The sequence below is a fragment of the Leptodactylus fuscus genome, chromosome 10, assembly GCF_031893055.1.
Source record: "Leptodactylus fuscus isolate aLepFus1 chromosome 10, aLepFus1.hap2, whole genome shotgun sequence".
In the NCBI taxonomy this organism is placed as follows: domain Eukaryota; kingdom Metazoa; phylum Chordata; class Amphibia; order Anura; family Leptodactylidae; genus Leptodactylus; species Leptodactylus fuscus.
Genome location: NC_134274.1, coordinates 20,382,098 through 20,403,359, shown reverse-complemented (window position 1 = coordinate 20,403,359; position 21,262 = coordinate 20,382,098). Strand labels below are relative to the sequence as shown.

The 21,262-nt window shown below is 41.7% G+C and overlaps 1 protein-coding gene across 1 annotated transcript; it reads right to left on the bottom strand.

Annotated features, from left to right (window-relative positions):
• Positions 1-5,314: 5,314 nt before the first annotated feature.
• On the bottom strand, positions 5,315-19,778 carry CYP26C1 (cytochrome P450 family 26 subfamily C member 1). Its single transcript, XM_075258757.1, has 6 exons — positions 19,446-19,778; positions 17,606-17,830; positions 15,285-15,560; positions 13,446-13,601; positions 8,173-8,736; positions 5,315-5,838 (listed from the first exon to the last, which is right to left on the bottom strand). The coding sequence occupies exons 1-6, from the start codon at positions 19,650-19,652 to the stop codon at positions 5,467-5,469; spliced, it is 1,800 nt and encodes a 599-aa protein (XP_075114858.1). The 5' UTR covers positions 19,653-19,778; the 3' UTR covers positions 5,315-5,466.
• Between the last annotated feature and the right edge of the window lie 1,484 nt (positions 19,779-21,262).

Sequence of the window (21,262 nt, the reverse complement as noted above, 5' to 3'; positions counted from 1 at the left end):
TAGGAAAAACAGTGGCAGGAACGCATCATGGGTCTTCCCGCAGCACTTTAGACAGAAAGTTTGCAGAGGTTTCTTCTGTGGACTTTCTGTTTCATGTATACCTATGGGGAAACCACTGGTGTTTCCGTAGGTATAAGTGACATGCCGCGATTTCCAAAACCGCACAGGTTTTGGAAATCGTGGTGTGTCTGTACTGCGGTTTTTGGGCATGGGGTTTGCTAGATTTTTCGCGGCATTTACATCCCGTGGGGCCCCGGCCTAAAGCTGGGTTGCAGTTCCACTTATCTGTTCCATAGGAGCAGGAAGCTGAAAATGGTTGCACCTGGTAAACCCATTGACTTATAATGGTTCCCATTGACTTATAATGGTTCCCATGCTGCGCTGTATGTTCTGTTATTCATCTGCGGAGCCACCAACACAAATGTGAACTTGGCCTAAAAGATACGACAATCCATGAATTTACCAAAGATCTTTACATTTTTATTGTACACGTCTTCACATTTCTAATCTAGAGATGATCATACATCTTAGAGAGCTGCAGCCCCTGTCTGCTCCATACATTAGCAAACTTGACATATTGAAATTGATCGGGCATGTTGAAATTAAGCATGACCAATCGTATTTTCCCTGACATAGCCACTTATGTATCAGAAAGTTAGCTTGTCACATCGAAATCATCACAGTGAGACACCATGCTTCTAATGGTCACTTTAAAGGGGTATTCCCACATTTATCTTGAAAACTGGGCCCTGTTCACATGGACTTTTGCATTCTTGGCAAAACTCTCTCATTTACTTGTGGTTGCAGATGTGGCCACGATCTCGAGATCAATGTTGGTGCCAGAGGTGGAAACCTTGATCTATTAAGCATTTATGGCATATCCCATGGGAAGTGCAGATAGTTAAAGGAGTTGTCTGGAACTATTAAATAGTTTATCCTTAGGATAGGCCATCAATATTAGATCTGCAGGGGTCCGACAACTATGATCTCCGACAACACTGCTGCTCACTCACTCAGTGAATAGTCGTGCTGCCTTGGTACAGCTGATCTGTGGGAGTCCCATTATTTATTCCAATATTGATGGTGGAAGGCTCCATGTAGATGATCGTAGTTTGTTGTGGTCCTGTAATTGTGGATAATATACGGACACATCCCCGTCCTTTCCATGGACAGTATCTGGTATTGCTGCTTTCTCTAGAAAATCCTCTGCTGAATCCAGATTTATCCACCCATCCTCCATTATCAGAACTGGTAATAAGGCGTCACCTTATCATCGGCTACGCCATGGCTAACCAGACATATAAGGACTCATACTGCTATGGAATATATTTATTATGTACAGTGCTGCATGGTAACAATAGCATGGTGTCACATGTACTACAGTGCGGCATGCAGCATGCATCCTCCTTATGAGTCTGGTTGTAGACGGTCTGGACATCATGGCTGCTCATTGTCCAGAAATCCAACATGGTGCCGGCATCTGCGGGACACCTTACAGCCACATGCTATAGACACTGCCATAACTTTTATTTCTAACCAAGATCAGTGCATACCCAGTAAGTCAAGGCACAATAGTTGTCATGCATCGTCATTCCCCTGGCTACCCTTCAATGTCTCCCTCCGAAAAGATGGCCATAGACATTAGAGAACTTGTAACACCCCTAATGTACTGGCTATGGGCAGCTCTAGGCAGACATCGCTATATGGCCGCACCCAGTTGATAGCATTTCCATTATCTGTACTGACACGTAACATAGGAAGGAATGATATTTATAGATAGTTCTGAACATTACATCATATATACAATATATATAACTCTTACCACTGCTGCTCTGAACCATTGCCGCTACCTAGGGTAAGGGAACATGCCAGCAGTCAGACATCTGGTGCCATGCAAGATACCATCCAAATATGCAGTTGTATATTGTTCTATATCTCCATGCCAAACCAAATATTGCAAAGTTTTATCATTTTTTTTATATACAAAGTTATTTCATTTGATGGGTTCATAAGGTCTATGTACAAAAAAAGAGTATTCACAGACATAAGTAGTACAGTATATGTGCATGCAATAAGCCCCCGATCAGCAAGCACATCAGTTATATACAATGGGTGGCAGAGGTCATGGATTTAGAATGCAATGGACGTCAGAGTTCCCTAATATCATACGTATCGCCCTCTTTATAGCAGGAACTATGTCATCGAACATAGAGCATGCATAGAAGAACGGAAACCCTAGTGCAGGGTGTCCCTATAGTAGTGCCTGACTTTGCCAAGGGTCTCTCAATACTTCCCATGGAATCCTTCCCAGCCCTCGTTTCCTAAAAATGGAGCTGCTCGGGTAAAAAGGGCCCTGCCTAAGTAGCAAAGGGTATGGGACCAACAAGTCTGATCTCTAGAACATGGTCTGCACAGCGTAACCTTAATAAGGCTGAGGCCACACCATGCGGAAAAGCAATTTTGCAATTTTTGGAGTGGATTCAAAAGGAATGAGAAATCTATAGGAAGTTGTTCTACTTCTCCCTTCTGCTTTGGCTCAAAAAATGCAACAAAATCTGCAAACAAAAAAAAAAAAATCACGTAGTCTCGGCCTAAAGCACTGTTCACATGACACCATTTAAAGTGGAATTTCTACAGCAGACTTCTGAGGCCGACCCTTGGATTGTCCGCTGTATATTTGCTATGGCTGTGCTGCAGGTGTGCAACAGATCTGCACGAGGATTAGCCCCATTGTCATTCAATGGGGCTAATCCTCAGCATTTCCACCCAAAATAAGTAGCCTACTATTTACTTCCACATATTATCTCCACCAATAATCCAGCCTAGAAAATTTATAGGTTGTGTATGGGATTTGGATTTCCAAAAGATTCCTGTCCAAAAACCTTGTTAAATTCAACACATGTGAACAGAGCCTTATAGCACCATAGTAAGTCATTGGGTTTCTGCAATTTCTTATTATATTCTTCTTGGTTCACTAAAGATTTACCTAAGCTCTGAGGGTAAATTCACAGATTTTTGGGCAGGATTTTGAGGCTTCAAAATCTTGACCATAAAGACGGCTCCCAATGAAATCAATGGGAGCCGCTCAGGAGTTTTTTCCTGGAGAAGTGAGATGGTCATCCTTCAGGCGGAGTCGCCTCGCGATACGGCCTGAAGACACTCCCTCCCCCGGACTAGGTCCATTCATTGTGCCTAATATGGAGCGGAGCGCGCAGCTGGATGCCGATGTAGTGCATTGGTTTTCAGTCGCGTCTACCCGGTTTTTGGATCGGAACCTGAGGTGGCCTCTAAAAACCCCGTGTGAACTTACCCTAAGGCTATGTTCACATCTATGGGGACTCCGTCAATGGCTAGATGCACACGACTGAGGTGCCAAGCGGCTGTCAAAAACAGCCATGGTCTTCGGTCGTCTTGCACCCAAGGAGCACCTGTTTTTAAGGAACCCCATACAGTTCAGTGTATGGAGAGATCCGTGAAAATGGCCAAAACCAGGTCCAGTATATCAAAGGGCAATGAAATGCAGATTCGCCCTATACCCCTAAACATGATCGGGACAAGTGTCTAAAGTATAACATCTGATTGTCCATAAAAAGCTGTCCATTTAAACAAAAAAAAACCCATCATGGCAATGTGACTATTGACAGGTACAGCCATCTGAGCATGAGCTAATGCCTGTGGCCATCTTAAGGAACCTACTAGCCAACTAGATTGCAACTCTTATATATGGGACCCTCATTAAAGGAGTGGCCTCTATTTTCAATAAACAGCACCACTCAGGAGCACTGGCTATGCCTGGTATTGCATCTAAAGGGGCTTTCACGCTGGCATCGATTAATCAGTTGTTCTGGTCCAACGTAGCATGGATTAAACAATAAAGACAGATTCGTTTTTCGATGGACGACAACAGATCTGGACTACAATGGGGTCTGTATAGCTTTGCACAGGGACTCTGACACTGATGTGAACATAGCCTTGGTGCCGTTCCAATATGGCCCCGTTGAGTCTGCAGAGTGTTACCAGGCTGATTTAGTTAAATGGTCTCAAAGCAAATCTGTTTTAGTTGCTCATAGCAACCAATCACAGCACAGCTTTCATTTTTCAGGAGCAGAATAAAAAATGAAAGCTGCGCTGTGATTGGTTGCTAAAGGTAAGTAAGACTGTGTTGCTCTTAGACCATTTTAATAAATCCAGAAATGGCTCACTATGCTTAGGTGTTGGGGTGACTTTTCACCACCACTGGCCGGCCTTAAACTGGGGGCCATCTAATGTGCATGAAGGATTCTCAACTCTCAGCAGATGTCGGGGGGAGATAAGCAGTTTTACAGTTCTCTCTACTGACAACACATGTATGATTGGCTGAGCCGAGCATGCATGTATATGCAGGGATGAACCTACCCCTTTCGCCGCCCAAGGCGAACAACAGAAAGCCCCCCTTCCCCCGGGAGGAGGGAGTGGAGGGGGCGTGGTGGAGCTTGAAGGGGGTGGTGCGAAGCAAAGGAGGCGGGGCTTAGAAGCGTTCGGGACTCACTCTCTGCCTGAGCGTGAGGGGAGGCTGCTGGAGCACGCTGCTTCAGCGGCCTCCCCAATCCACAGCTTGGTCCTGGACTGGCTTAGGTAAGCAAAAATGCCGCCCTCCCTGGGGCCCTGACATAGCGCCGCCTGAAGCAGTCGCCTCATGGGAGGTGCGGCGCTGTGTATATGGAGGGGTCGGGAGGGATGTCTATCAGCTGAATGAGCATTTGGGCAATGTATGCATGACCAGCTTGTTGGAACCCAATATTTAACCATTTTTGTATCTACTAAAGCCTTAGGATAGGTCATAAATATATATAATATCAGCAGACGTTCGATACCCAGGACCCTTACCGATCAGCTATATGGAGAACAGACCCAGAAGCGGATGTATTTGTTCTCTGTATAGTGACTGCGCTGAATCAGAGCTAAATTGCAGTAACCCGGAACGGCCACTACACCAAGAAGAGTGCTTTATACCTCAGAGAAAAATCTGATCGGTGCAGGTCCCGGGTGACCAGACCACTTTCAATATGATATTAGGATAGGTCATGAATATTACTTGCCTTTAAAACCTCTCTAAGGTAGATCTTCTAGTTGTTTGGTCTCTTGGGTTGGGCATATCCAACTTTTAAGACATTTCTAAGACAAACGTTAGCTCTGAGACGTCTTCTACAAGATCAATGGTGAAATACTAAGATCAGATGAATGTACAGTATGAAGCTACCTCTTTATACGCAGAACTGGAATGTCAGAAACGTGTTTCTTCTTTGTACAGCTCGACGTCACCCACATCTCTTTTAATATCTAATTACATATAAATATTACATTATAAATAATAGAATCTCTTTCGCCTACATTACAGATAGTACAGACCCCCTGCCGGGAATCCAGGACAGAATAATTTAGGATAAGTGTTAGGGGCATTGATGGTTCAGGAAGGATGGAGAGAGATCATACTTTCTCCGAATCTGTGTCATTGTCACTAGAAGTTAAAAATCGGAAGTAGAGCTGCAGTCCATCCACGGGGTGCACTATAGGGACAGTTTGCATTTTGGGGAAACTTGGTGTAGCCAATTCCCATTTGGCAGTGCCCACCAGCTCTATGGCCAGAATTTTCAATATGACTTGTGCAAGTTCTTTGCCAATGCAGCTACGAACGCCTCCTCCGAAGGGGATGTAATTGAATCTGCTGGCTTTTCCTTCATCTCTTTCTGTACGGAAGCGGTCGGGGTCAAAAGAGTCAGCGTTCTGGTAAATGGCGGCGGTTTCGTGGGTATCTCTTATACTGTACATGACACTCCAGCCTTTGGGGATTTGATAACCCTGCAAGGAAAAACATAACAAAGTAACAAAATGTTGCACAAAATGAGAAAATATTTATGCAAAAAGAAATAATCGTTGCCAATTTAGGTAAATAATTGTATGTTTTGTGTATCAGCAGTGTCTGTGGTTGAAAGGAATTCACTATTCTCTGTTTAACCAAAAGGGGGCGATGAAGGAACACCCTTGTAATGAAGACATTCCTTGAGATTGACTGAAGGAATCTGAGATGTAAGCACCGCTGGATTCTCAGTTATGTTGCCCGTGTGTTAAGTCATTCCAAAAACAGTAGCGACGCCACATCATAAAGGTATGGATGGTATACAGTATATGAGGAGGAGTAAGCAAGCTGCATACAGACACACCAGAGACCCTTATTGTAGCAAGGTCTTAATTCTGTACAACCAGTTTGGTTGAGCCACGGCCGGGGCACCACGTTACGAAACATGCAACGTTTTACAGTTCCTGCAAAGTGGATGGGATTCTGGCTAATCATGTGGCCTCAAGCTAAATGTCAGGTCGGCCCAAAATCATATTTTAGTGACTTTGGCATCCACATGTGAAGGTTATATTTTTGTGTCCCAGGTATGGAAAAACACGACTGTTTTTTTTCCACAGTGCCACACGTGGCCATGGGTTGTGTCTGGTATTGCAGCTCAGCTCCATGGAAGTGAATGGGATTGATTTCCGATATTACACACAACTTGTGGACACAGCAATATCGGTCTGTGTCTTTAGGCTAGGGCTATGGCAGCTATGGCTTAGTGACATTAGGATCAAAAGCTGTAACTAAAATTAGTGAATCATGGCTTGAAAACATTAATTTACACCCCGAAAAAGCAATGACATTCACGATCTAGCAGTACAACATTGTGATCTTAAATGGGTTATGGGGGGGATAATAAAATGTACCAGGGCATTCGACATATAGACACCTCTATCCTCTTTTTATTACTTTTGTGGAGGGCAGCTGGGGAGGAAGTCGAACTCCTCTGCCTCCCCAGCAGCCATCTCCACTTGCATCCCACTGCTGAGTAGATGGGAGTCAGAAGACCTTCCCCAGCTGCTCTCCGCAAGACCGAGGTGTATATTAGTAATAAAACCTAACCGGTGCAGGGAATGTATTGGTAAGCTTTATTACCCCCCAGACAACCCCTTTAATATCACACAGTTAAAGTCGCCATTAAAGAGGACCTTTTATGGGTTTAGGCACAGGCAGTTCTATATACTGCTGAAATTCAGTGCACTGTCGGCTTTCCCGATCTGTGCCCCGGGTAAAGAGCTAGCGGTCCCGGTACTGTAGCTCTTTACAGTCAGAAGGGCGTTTCTGACACTTTGTCAGGAACGTCCTTCTCCACAGCAGTGCCAATAGCACTGTACTGTGTGAGCTGGGAGGAACGCCCCCTCTCCTCCTGATAATACTCGTCTATGGGCGAGCACTGTGAGCAGAGGGAGGGGCGTTCCTCCCCGCTCACACTGTACACCGCTATAGGCGCTGCTGTGGAGAAGGACGTTCCTGACAGAGTGTCAGGAATGCCCTTCTGACTGTAAAGCGCTACGGTACCGGGACAGATAGCTCTTTACCCGGGGCACAGATCGGGAAAGCGGACTGAAGCACTGTCGGCTTTCCAGCGGTATATAACACCCCATGTGCCCAAACCATGAAAGGTGCTCTTTAAGTCTTTGTTTTAAAGTGATATTGACATTTCAGACAATTACTTCAAGTAGCACTTTTCTCTCTGCACGATTCGTGCGGACACCATGCGGAAATCACACAGACCCCATTGTAGTCTTTGGGGTCCGTGTGTTTTCTTTGCTCTCTATTTTTTTTATGCATTCAGTATTCCATTCAGGGGTCCCCAAGCAGACTCCCCGAACGAAATACCAAACGCAGATGTGAACCAGCTCTTCGACCTGCACCTATCCCAAGAAGCCGCAGAGCTGGGATAGGTTATATATGGTCAGTATGGTCTGCAGAAGGTCATATTTCTACCATGTTTTCACCCTCCCCAATAACGCCAAGTTTTAGAGACCGTTCTCAATTTTTCATTAATTTGACCTCATGATATACTATGATATTGAGCGAGACTGTCCAATATGGGCATCTAAACACGTCTCATACTTTCAACACACTTGGCGGCGCTCATAGGGATTCGCCTGATGTTGATAGAGCGGCGTCTCTGGCTGACACACAACCATACCTTAAGCCACATTTCCTGAATATCCATTTCATACAAACATGCTGCATACAATAAGGCACTGAACATACCCATAGAGAACCAACTTGTATTCACGTTCCCCAGAGATGTACCCTGGAAAGTACAAGGTCATACTCACATCCAGTTCAAAGGTCTGCAGAGCCGTCCTGTAGCCTCCAGAGACAGGAGGGAGCAGTCTCAGAACTTCCTTCACTACACAATCCAAATAGTGAAGCCCCTTTAATTTCTTCAGACTGAGATTCATCTGACAACAACATTCACAGGTCGAGTCCTCTTCTTCTTCTGGAATCTCGGCAGAACCCAACTGGTTAGGTGCGTCCGGCTTGTACACTTCGCCATTACAGTGCATGTCATGTTTGATCCTTCTTCTCAAGACTTGTTCTCTTTCATTTCTGTCTGCTAAGATGAGCTTTGTCTGCTCCCATATCTGTTTGACGTGTCCTTCTGAACCTAGGAGGACAGATGAATGGCAGCCAGCAGTCATACACTGCTCTTCAGCACCATTGTTATTGGGATTGTCAGAAGAATGGAGGCAATGGCATTGCTTGATTAACCCGTGCGATGCCAGTTCCTGCCTGAGCTTGTATATGGAAGAGGGGTGTTTGAGTAAGAGAAGTATGAGTGAGGTGCTGGCACTAGCAGTTGTGAAGAAGGCAGCGAACATGAGCTCAATGGCTGATTCCTGTGTAGCAAGAGACAACAACAATTCATGTCAGTGAAGGCGCTGAGATTCATGCGATTGGACTCCTTACAAGATATCCTGAGTATATTGTATCGCTATAACCAGAAGATAATAATGGTAATAAGATTTGGGCCAGATGACCATGTGGTAGGAGAGTGGCCATTCTGTAGCTCTATCATGCCACATTACAGAATCCCATTGTCTACGACGTCTTAGTTTATTACATCAGCATTGTTACCGAACGGTTTGCCTTATTTTTTGGGTTCATCCCAGTATTTACTATCCATAGGTTGTGACATTACTTTATTCCTGAGTAGAGATGAGTGAGTAGTATTTGATAGTTGGATATTGAGGTCTACTCGAATCGAATTTTTGAATATTTAACTACTCGCTCATCTCTACTGTATACGTTTTTTTTTAATGCTTATGTTATCCTACGTAATCGAATTTTTACTGCATTTACCGTGTGTTATTCGAACGAGTACGAGTATTTCGAATACCTACTTGATCGAATACTACTCGCTCATCTCTATTTCTTACCCCTTGTTTGGGTTTGTACTGAGGCAGAACAATATACATTATTCACATACTATACTGTAACACCATGGTGTACAATCATCTTTCCCAATGGAATTACTGAGTTTATGTGCTTCACTGTACTTTATCCCTGTACTGTGACATCATTGTATTATGTGTATTATCCCTGTACTGTGACATCACTGTGTGTATTATCCCTGTACTGTGACATCACTGTGTGTATTATCCATGTACTGTGACATCACTGTGTGTATTATCCCTGTACTGTGACATCACTGTGTGTATTATCCCTGTACTGTGACATCACTGTGTGTATTATCTCTGTACTGTGACATCACTGTGTGTATTATCCTGTACTGTGACATCACTGTGTGTATTATCCCTGTACTGTGACATCACTGTGTGTATTATCCTGTACTGTGACATCACTGTGTGTATTATCCCTGTACTGTGACATCACTGTGTGTATTATCCCTGTACTGTGACATCACTGTGTGTATTATCCCTGTACTGTGACATCATTGTATTATGTGTATTATCCCTGTACTGTGACATCACTGTGTGTATTATCCCTGTACTGTGACATCACTGTGTGTATTATCCATGTACTGTGACATCACTGTGTGTATTATCCCTGTACTGTGACATCACTGTGTGTATTATCCCTGTACTGTGACATCACTGTGTGTATTATCTCTGTACTGTGACATCACTGTGTGTATTATCCTGTACTGTGACATCACTGTGTGTATTATCCCTGTACTGTGACATCACTGTGTGTATTATCCTGTACTGTGACATCACTGTGTGTATTATCCCTGTACTGTGACATCACTGTGTGTATTATCCCTGTACTGTGACATCACTGTGTGTATTATCCCTGTACTGTGACATCACTGTGTGTATTATCCCTGTACTGTGACATCACTGTGTGTATTATCCCTGTACTGTGACATCACTGTGTGTATTATCCCTGTACTGTGACATCACTGTGTGTATTATCTCTGTACTGTGACATCACTGTGTATTATCTCTGTACTGTGACATCACTGTGTGTATTATTCCTGTACTGTGACATCACTGTGTGTATTATCTCTGTCCTGTGACATCACTGTGTGTATTATTGTGTACTGTGACATCACTGTGTGTATTATCCCTGTACTGTGACATCACTGTGTGTATTATCTCTGTACTGTGACATCACTGTGTGTATTATCCCTGTACTGTGACATCACTGTGTGTATTATCCCTGTACTGTGACATCACTGTGTGTATTATCCCTGTACTGTGACATCACTGTGTGTATTATCCCTGTACTGTGACATCACTGTGTGTATTATCCCTGTACTGTGACATCACTGTGTGTATTATCCCTGTACTGTGACATCACTGTGTGTATTATCCCTGTACTGTGACATCACTGTGTGTATTATCTCTGTACTGTGACATCACTGTGTATTATCTCTGTACTGTGACATCACTGTGTGTATTATTCCTGTACTGTGACATCACTGTGTGTATTATCTCTGTCCTGTGACATCACTGTGTGTATTATTGTGTACTGTGACATCACTGTGTGTATTATCCCTGTACTGTGACATCACTGTGTGTATTATCTCTGTACTGTGACATCACTGTGTGTATTATCCCTGTACTGTGACATCACTGTGTGTATTATCCCTGTACTGTGACATCACTGTGTGTATTATCCCTGTATTGTGACATCACTGTGTGTATTATCCCTGTACTGTGACATCACTGTGTGTATTATCCCTGTACTGTGACATCACTGTGTGTATTATCCCTGTACTGTGACATCACTGTGTGTATTATCTCTGTACTGTGACATCACTGTGTATTATCTCTGTACTGTGACATCACTGTGTGTATTATCCCTGTACTGTGACATCACTGTGTGTATTATCCTGTACTGTGACATCACTGTGTGTATTATCTCTGTCCTGTGACATCACTGTGTGTATTATCTCTGTACTGTGACATCACTGTGTGTATTATCTCTGTCCTGTGACATCACTGTGTGTATTATCTCTGTACTGTGACATCACTGTGTGTATTATCTCTGTACTGTGACATCACTGTGTGTATTATCCCTGTACTGTGACATCACTGTGTGTATTATCCCTGTACTGTGACATCACTGTGTGTATTATCTCTGTCCTGTGACATCACTGTGTGTATTATTGTGTACTGTGACATCACTGTGTGTATTATCCTGTACTGTGACATCACTGTGTGTATTATCTCTGTACTGTGACATCACTGTGTGTATTATCCCTGTACTGTGACATCACTGTGTGTATTATCCCTGTACTGTGACATCACTGTGTGTATTATCTCTGTACTGTGACATCACTGTGTGTATTATCCCTGTACTGTGACATCACTGAGTGTATTATCCCTGTACTGTGACATCACTGTGTGTGTTATCCTGTACTGTGACATCACTGTGTGTATTATCCCTGTACTGTGACATCACTGTGTATTATCCCTGTACTGTGACATCACTGTGTGTATTATCTCTGTACTGTGACATCACTGTGTGTATTATCCTGTACTGTGACATCACTGTGTGTATTATCTCTGTACTGTGACATCACTGTGTGTATTATCTCTGTACTGTGACATCACTGTGTGTATTATCCCTGTACTGTGACATCACTGTGTGTATTATCCTGTACTGTGACATCACTGTGTGTATTATCCCTGTACTGTGACATCACTGTGTGTATTATCCTTGTACTGTGACATCACTGTGTGTATTATCCCTGTACTGTGACATCACTGTGTGTATTATCCTGTACTGTGACATCACTGTGTGTATTATCTCTGTACTGTGACATCACTGTGTGTATTATCTCTGTACTGTGACATCACTGTGTGTATTATCCTGTACTGTGACATCACTGTGTGTATTATCATAATAACACCTCTATGACCATTTTCAGGGGTGTAGTTATACGAGGAGCAGCAGTGACTGTTACACCTAAGAACTGGAGTATGAGGTGAAAAGTTTTCCTGCCACATAAGACGTGACCAGATCTTTAAGCTGCATCTGTATATAAAGCTGAGATTCCCTGGGTTGGACTTTGCATTGAGGTCTTTGATCTGAAGTGACTCCTCTGCCAATGAAGCAATAGTTCACCTGTATATCTGGTGTATAGACTACCTTACAATATGTCTGTGGCTACACACCTCACTATTATAGGAGTGGGTAGACTTCATGCTCCTAAGTCCTTATACAACAAAGTGGCAGGAAATCAGAAATGATAAATGTCATGACTCTGACATCTGCACATGTCACTGTAATCTACACATGTAAATGTCGCCCGAATGTATTTTAAGCTTTATACCAAAAATTCCTACTGCATCTGTTATTTACTCCTCCAAAGAAATTTTAGAAATATGTTTAACACATTCCTAAGACTTTATACAACTATACAGAAAATACAATGGCAAAGCAGATGTAGCTATAGGGGGCAGGTTAGGAAATTTGTGTCCCAGGTGCTTGGCACCATGTGGGGAGGACAAACCACTTACCTTGGCAATGCTTTTTACAGAGGACCTTTCACTACCTCCATCACTTCCATCTATTTGCATCCTTCTATAGGCTGCTGCTCCACTGTTCCCTGCGCAGTTGGAATTTTTTCTCTAGCCCCCACCATTCCTGAACAATCAGTGTAGTTAGTTTCAGTGCCTCATAAGCTAATTAGGCTCTGTAGTGTCAGGTGGGCGGTCTTAGACTCTGCTGCAGTCCAGGTCCACCCATCTGACAGTAGAGAGCATACTGAGTGCAAAAACTAACAGAAATGATTATTCAGGAATGGTGGGGGTAGAGAAAAAAATCCAACAGAGAAGGAATCAGTGGAATGTCACCTATTGAAGGAATCGGAGGCTGAAGTGGTGAAAGGTACCCCTTTAAATACAAGACTATAATCTGTATGTTAATGGTAATTAGAACTCTCCTACCTTCAATAATAAAGGGGCATTTAAAGGGGAACTCCATAATAATCCCAGTGCACTACTGAATGCATTGTGTATGAATAAGTCACCTATATCTGTTTTATAAGATATGAGTTATGCTTGACCCGTGGTTACCTTCCACGTTCATAGTAAAGACACACCTTTACGAGGCAGTATTGTGATTTCTGTACCTTTAACTCTTGCATGTTCAGCTCTTTTCCATTCTCCTTCGCACTGTCTATCAAATAGTCCAGAGCATCTTCACATACTTCAGGATCTCTCCTCGAGATTTTATCTCTGATAGCCTCCTCCATGTATTGGTGCAAAGTATCCCGTGCTTTTATGCCCTATGGAAATACATGGAATGTCAGCGCTGAATGAGAACTATATATAAGATATTTACTGCTCCAAAAATGTCTTGAACAACCTATCCTGGCCTTAAGAGCACTGCTGGAAGCCCCACTGTTCATGAGACCCAAGGTCCAATGTTCCCTGTGTGAGTGGAGCAATGGCGCCACTCCATGTAGTATCTTTGGGATGGATGGAGATAGTGGAGAACAGCACTTGGCTATCTTTGTCAATCCCATAGACTTTACAAGGAACAGTGTGGCGGGGTGGATCAGGACTTCAGTTCTCGTGGAAGGTGGGGTCCGTTCAGTGGGACCTCCTGGTATCCAAACCACTGCAACTAAGTCCAGGCTCTATTGATAATACAAACCAGTAGAACTGCCAAGGGCAGAAGCATCACCTGACCTCATAACTCAGACAATATAGTCCTGCAACCTGTAGTATGTCAATTATACCTGTACAGAAACGCTGTGTAAGTATAATAGGGGCAGAGAGTCCGCAGAGGGAAACTCTGCAAAATCACAATAAGAAACGCAGCGGAAAAAAAAACCTGATGCATTTCTGCTGCATTTTTTCTGCTGCATTTTTTTTATTGCTTTTATTATGTGGGGCCTCATGAGATTTTCCCATGAACCTAACCATATTACAAATTTGTAGAGAATTAAAAATTAAACATTTTTTGCAAATATAAATTATTAAAAATTTGGCAGATTTTTAAAGATTTTCTCTAACCAGTGTTGACAATCCATTGACTTCATTGTTTGCGAATACAAGAACCTACACTAAGGTCAGAAACCCAGCCATGATGTCCTTATTGTGGTCGGGTTATAATAAGGACATCGTGACCGGGTTTCTGACCAAGATTCTACATTCATGGTCATATCCATTGACAACCAATCATTGTCACCACTAAGACGGTTGGAGAAAATCTTTAAAACTTTCCCAAATTTTTAATTACTTATATTTGCAAAAATGTTTTTTTAATTGTCTACAAATTTCTGTATGGCTATGGGAAAACCCTTCTAAAAATCCCAGGATGGGGGGGAGTAATAGCAGAGTTATTAGGAGTCTACTTTGCAGAGTCCCTGGAGCTGTTCATTGTCTGGCACTCAGCTGGATGGTTCGCTGCAGGACAATGTTTTCCCTCTTCTGTGTTTTCACCCTCACCGCTGATCTTACTGAACAATTGCATAGCATGGCTAGTTGCTAAATGAGCAGCTGTACGACAGCACTAGAACAGCCTATTCCGGACACTCGAATTACTATGGGGCACACAGCCTGTCCCATTCAGCGTATGATTTATAGACCTTGATCCAGGCTGCTGGCTCTGTTTATGTCCATAAATTATTTTTGTACAATATAGGGGGCAGGCCATCATGTATGGTCCATTCATGGGGCATCAGTGGCTTGTGGCGAGGTGACATTTATTGCAGCCCATGGTGAGAGGCAGCAGTCCGCAGACGCAGCCAAGTAGCTGGAAGTCATACACATCTCGCCTTCATTGCATATCTATTCCTAGTTACCTTCTAAGTCCCCTATCAAGGGGGTTGCTTTTTGTAGGAACATTGTATGTGAATAGAAACCTAGCAGCTTTTAGGGCCAGGATATAAATCATGACTTAGACTGATATTGTAAGGAGCAGCAAACATGATCTGGATGTGTATCTGATCAGCAGTACGTACCTTGCGGAGACCACTGAATGGGATATCCAGAGGGAGAGAGAAGAGATTCTCCACTAGTTGCTCAAATATTCGGGCCAGCTCCTTAAACTGTTCCTCCCCCAGGCTAAGTCCCAGCAAGATACGAGCAGCGATCCGGAAAGTAAGGGCTTTGGCTGAAGTGAACATAGAGATGGAGCCGGGCTCCCTGCACCAGTCATGCAACTCCCAGCTCACAGCCTCCTGGATACGAGGGATGTAGCTCTCCAGCGCCGGGTGGCTGAACACCTTGGCCATAATCTAAAAACAAGGAAAGTCGACATTAAGGGAACATCCTACAAGTTTTATGAAAGAAACATCTATAAGATGACTTGTCTTATGTGTAAATCTACTATTGGGAAGTGAGAGACTCAAAAAACTACAAAAATGTTCTAAAATGATCAATGCACTGGATATAAGGGATGGCGGTCTCCAGCGATGGGTGGCTGAACGGCATCACCAAAAAACAAAAGCAAGGAAAAGGGAACACCTACGATCTCTGTATGAGAAACATCTATAAGACATTGTGGCACATGTATAAATCTGCTGATGGAAACAAAAAAGTACAAAAATATTCTACAGTTATCAATATATGGAAACAATTCATGACAGTCTATCCATGTCCTCTCCATGCACAAAAATCGGGCAGCACAGGGACACATTATGGTCAACGGACACTGAGAAAACAATTGTCACATGAAATATTCTTTTGCTTTCTTTACATGTCTCAGCCAGTCAGGTCTATAGGTCCGATGGCGGACAGAACATCAGTGTGTTGTCTGTTTTTCACAGATCTATTTCCGGGAGATGCTGAAATATCAAGAGGACAGCCTCCGGTTTTTAGCAATCCGATAACACACGTACGGTGTATGGATCGAACATGGATGGAACACAGAAATATATTAGGATGTACAATGTTCGATTTTTGTTATAGTCCGCAAAATGGATAGTTAGGATTAAAGGAGCCTGAACTAAGTGCATGCAACACTGTCATAAGTTTGGCAACTTCATATTAGAAAATTGGCGTGATTGATAAATGAACCCCATAATCTATCTATCTATCTCCTAGCTATCTATCTATCTCCTATCTATCTATCTATCTATCTATCTATCTCCAAATCTATCTATCTATCTATCTATCTATCTATCTATCTATCTATCTATCTCCTATCTATCTATCTATCTATCTATCTCCAAATCTATCTATCTATCTATCTATCTATCTATCTATCTATCTATCTATCTATCTATCTATCTATCTCCAAATCTATCTATCTCCAAATCTATCTATCTATCTATCTATCTATCTATCTATCTATCTATCTATCTATCTATCTCCAAATCTAGCTATCTATCTCCAAATCTATCTATCTATCTATCTCCTATCTATCTATCTATCTATCTATCTATCTATCTATCTATCTATCTATCTATCTATCTATCTATCTATCTCCAAATCTATCTATCTATCTATCTATCTATCTATCTATCTATCTATCTATCTATCTATCTATCTATCTATCTATCTATCTATCTATCTCCAAATCTATCTATCTATCTATCTATCTATCTATCTATCTATCTATCTATCTATCTATCTATCTATCTATCTATCTATCTCCAAATCTATCTATCTATCTATCTATCTATCTATCTATCTATCTATCTATCTATCTATCTATCTATCTATCTATCTATCTCCAAATCTATCTATCTATCTATCTCCAAATCTATCTATCTATCTATCTATCTATCTATCTATCTATCTATCTATCTATCTATCTATCTCCAAATCTATCTATCTATCTATCTCCAAATCTATCTATCTATCTATCTATCTATCTATCTATCTATCTATCTATCTATCTATCTATCTATCTATCTATCTATCTATCTATCTCCAAATCTATCTATCTATCTATCTATCTATCTATCTATCTATCTATCTATCTCCTATCTATCTATCTATCTATCTATCTATCTATCTATCTATCTATCATCTATCTATCTATCTATCTATCTATCTATCTCCTATCTATCTATCTATCTATCTATCTATCTATCTCCTATCTATCTATCTATCTATCTATCTATCTATCTATCTATCTATCCATCTATCTCCTATCTATCTATCTATCTATCTATCTATCTATCTACCTATCTCCTATCTATCTATCTATCTATCTATCCACATATATATATATATATATATATATATATATATATATATATATATATATATATAATTTAACCATTACAACACTGACTGCAAGCACATGTAATAACCGGATTCCATTGCTGCTCACCTTTCTCTTGTGTCTGTGAAGTTCTCCGATGGAGTTGACCAGGGTGTTGGAGCCCAGGATGATCTGGGTACTCTGCGGCCATTGTGTACTAACCAGATGGTGTTCTCCTAACAAGATCTTTCGGACATTTTCGGCGCCGGTCACACGGATCAATGGTTTCCCCAGCAGATGAGTTTTAAAAATGTTCCCATACTTTTCTCTTCTGGAGCTGTGGAAGTTTGAGCCCTGGGGCAGCCACAAGAAGTCAGCAAAGGGAATATGTCAGCATAGTTTATCGAGATCTGGCTGATCCTACAAATCAGATCATGTCGCAAAACCTTATGATTATGAATAATATCTGCAGGAATCTAATAAGGATATATAATCCATGGATTACCAGCAATGCTCAGCATGACCCTCACCATTTTATTATGTGCCTATGTTACTTGTGGTTCTATGAAGCAACAGCGATACCTAATATGATAGGTAAGTAATGATGGTAGAGTAGATCCCTGAGTGTCCTCGCAGCTCAATGCCAGTCTGCAGCCATCCAGCAGCTGGAAAAAGGTTTTGCTACTTGCGGTTGCATAATTACTAAAAAGCTTCAATAGCAATGAAGAATAAATGGATCAACTAACTAGCAGTAATATAATGTACTGAACGTGGGATACAGAGCAAGAAAAGCTCTGCTGGTATTTGTGGTTCCACATTCCAGCACTTCATAGTAACAGGCATGGCTATGACAATATAAACCAAATATCAAGTCCTTATTAAAACATAGAATATCTCCTTCTAGGGAAGCAAGTAAGAGTAAAAAGTACGAGACTCATATTTATAGGTAGAAAGGGCATGCTGGTACTTGTGGTCCCATTCCAGAACTTAGTATTAATAGGCACGACTAGTTATAACAATATAAACCCATTTACTAAACATCAAGTCCATATTAAAACATAGAATATCTCCTTCAAGGATATGTATCAGTGCTGAAAAGTAAGAGATTCCTATTTCTAGGAGGAGATGGCATGCTGGTACTTGTGGTTCCTTACATCACTTAATATGAATACGCATGACTAGTGGTGACAATATAAACCTATATACTGACAGTGAAATAATTCATATTAAGATAGAGAATATCTCATGCAAATTGTTAAAAAGTAAGGGAGTCCTATGCATAGATGGAAAGGGTGTGCTGGTACTAGTGGTTCCTTCCAGCACTTAATATGAATAGGCAGGTCTAGTTGTGACAATATATCCCTATAGAGTGACAGTGAAATGGTCATATATAAATTGTTAAAAAGTAAGAGAGTCACATATATATATATATATATATATATATATATATATATATATATTAGGGTATGCTGGTACTTGTGGTTCTACAATTATAAGAGTAATGGTGGCGTAAACGTACTGATAAACTAAATTGTGAAGCCCATCAGATTGCATTACAGCAAAGGGTTTGTTGTCACTTGTGGCTCTATGGTTGCTATATATATATATATATATATATATATATATATATACATATATATATATTATGTGCCTATAGTATATATATATATATATATCATATCAATACAGAACGCAGCCTCCTAGGTGGTGAGGGTATGCTGGTACACGTGGTTATACAATTGGTAAATGTAATAGTCCTATTAGGTTGACCAAGGTGAATTTACTTCTAAATTTTGGAACCCATTAGATTACATTACTGTGGTTTGTTGATACTTGTGGTTCTCCAGATGCCAGAGCACCACTTACACTTTAAGATAAGATAAGATAATCCTTTAATAGTCCCAACCTGGGGAAATTGAGTAAAATTTCTATCATTTTAGTATACAATGCAGTCTTGTCGTATTCTTACCTGTACTAGCCAGTGTAGAGTTTCTCCAAAAAATGGCCATCCCATGGAGCCCTTAGGCAGAGGTAAGTTGCTGCTCCTGTCCCTAGTACTGTGCCATCTCAGGGACCATAGCTGGTGAGATACAGCCAGGAGAAGAACCAGGGACAGGACTGATGTGAAGGCGGCTTCCAGGAATGACATGTAATTGAGGTCTGTGGTGAGGAACATCTCGTCGTCTCCAGGAGGAGGCTTCTTCAGCTTGGCTTCTTGTTCCTAATACAATTGGTGTCCCCTCCAAGTGTACGGTGACTACTAGCAGCTCTGGAGACTCAGCCTGAGCTTCACTCCCTGGAAATGCTCTAATTGACACTGGAGGCGGGTTACTTTTCTCTGAGATCTTTAACACTTAGATTAATCCATGAAGATCTCCCCTCAGCTCCTGAATGCAAGAGAAGAAGCAATTCAGTAAACATGAAGGAGACCTCATCTGCTCAGCCTTAAAAAAAACAAGAAAAAAAAACTCCAACAACAAACAAAGACAAAAAAAAAGATGTTCTGTAGGTGATTTCAGATCTCCCCCTCCTTGAAGGAGTTATTTTTAGTCTTGAAAGGAATAAATAGTGAGCACTGGAGCCCCAGCTATGCTGATTATAAGGCTAAAATTGCAGCTTTCACATTTTTTATTATATATTTGGCATGCTATGGAAGGTGATATATTTAGGTCTCCCCCCACCCCAACCAAAAAAAAAGAGGAAAAAAAAGCTTAGGCAAGAAGATTTATTTCTGAAAGATAAGGGGCATAGCTGCAGGCTACACGTCTAGAAGTGCAATTTCCACATTAATATCCACCCTGCTGCTTCCTTAAGAAGAAAAATGTATCGGAACAGAAGACGTTTGGAAGAACTTCCTACAACTTTACTAACAGGTGTTGTGCAAAGAAGAAAAAAAAAACAAGATTGGAAGATGGGATATGAAGATGGGATATACTCACCGGCAGCAGCAGGTCTAGGCTGCAGCAGCAGCGGCGGTGGCAGGAGTGAAGGAACTGATTGATGTCTTGAAGGGGGTCTAGTCTATCACTCCTTAGGACAGAGCTGAGCCTGCCTCCTAGCTAGATTTATATACATATTGGCTTATGATATGTTCCACCTTCAGGGGCTGACGTGCCTTCCTGCATATATAAGGAGCTGGGAAGGTTGCTGGGATTGGGCACTTGAGGGGCCTGTGTTGCACCAAGGTGGCAGTGCCCTGTGGGTAGACATGGCAGTGATTTATCTCCTGGTGACAGCTACACAGGGCAGGTTATCAGCCAGTGTTTACACGAGATAACAGCACATATCATTTCACTTTTAGGCTTGTTGTAGTATATAGATGACTGATAGCTTCCTATTATCTTCTATGTTGTCATTGAATAAAACAATTAGTGCTCGCACCTCCTGAGAGATAAGGCAGCAGAGTATATGGCAGGTAGCACACGGGGTGTGAGCGCTACTGGAAACACCTGTTATAGAAGGAGTTATAAAGTCTTGTGGCTATTCACAAGGAGATTCCAGCCCTTTACTTAAGCATCGTAAAATAGTGGGGACAAGCCCAGCACCCTAAGGACACACCGGGTCTGGTTCTACAAGGCGATGACCTGGAGGTGTCTTATATGGTGGGGAGTATAAAATATACGGTAGGACATTGTACACAGGATGGTTATCTGTATCCAGGATCTATGGAAGTAGATAACACACCCAGAGGATATAGAAAGGAAGAAAGGGACAAATAGATCACAGAACAGATAAATAATAATTTGATATAATAGATCTATCTAAAATATTTCTCATATCTATCGA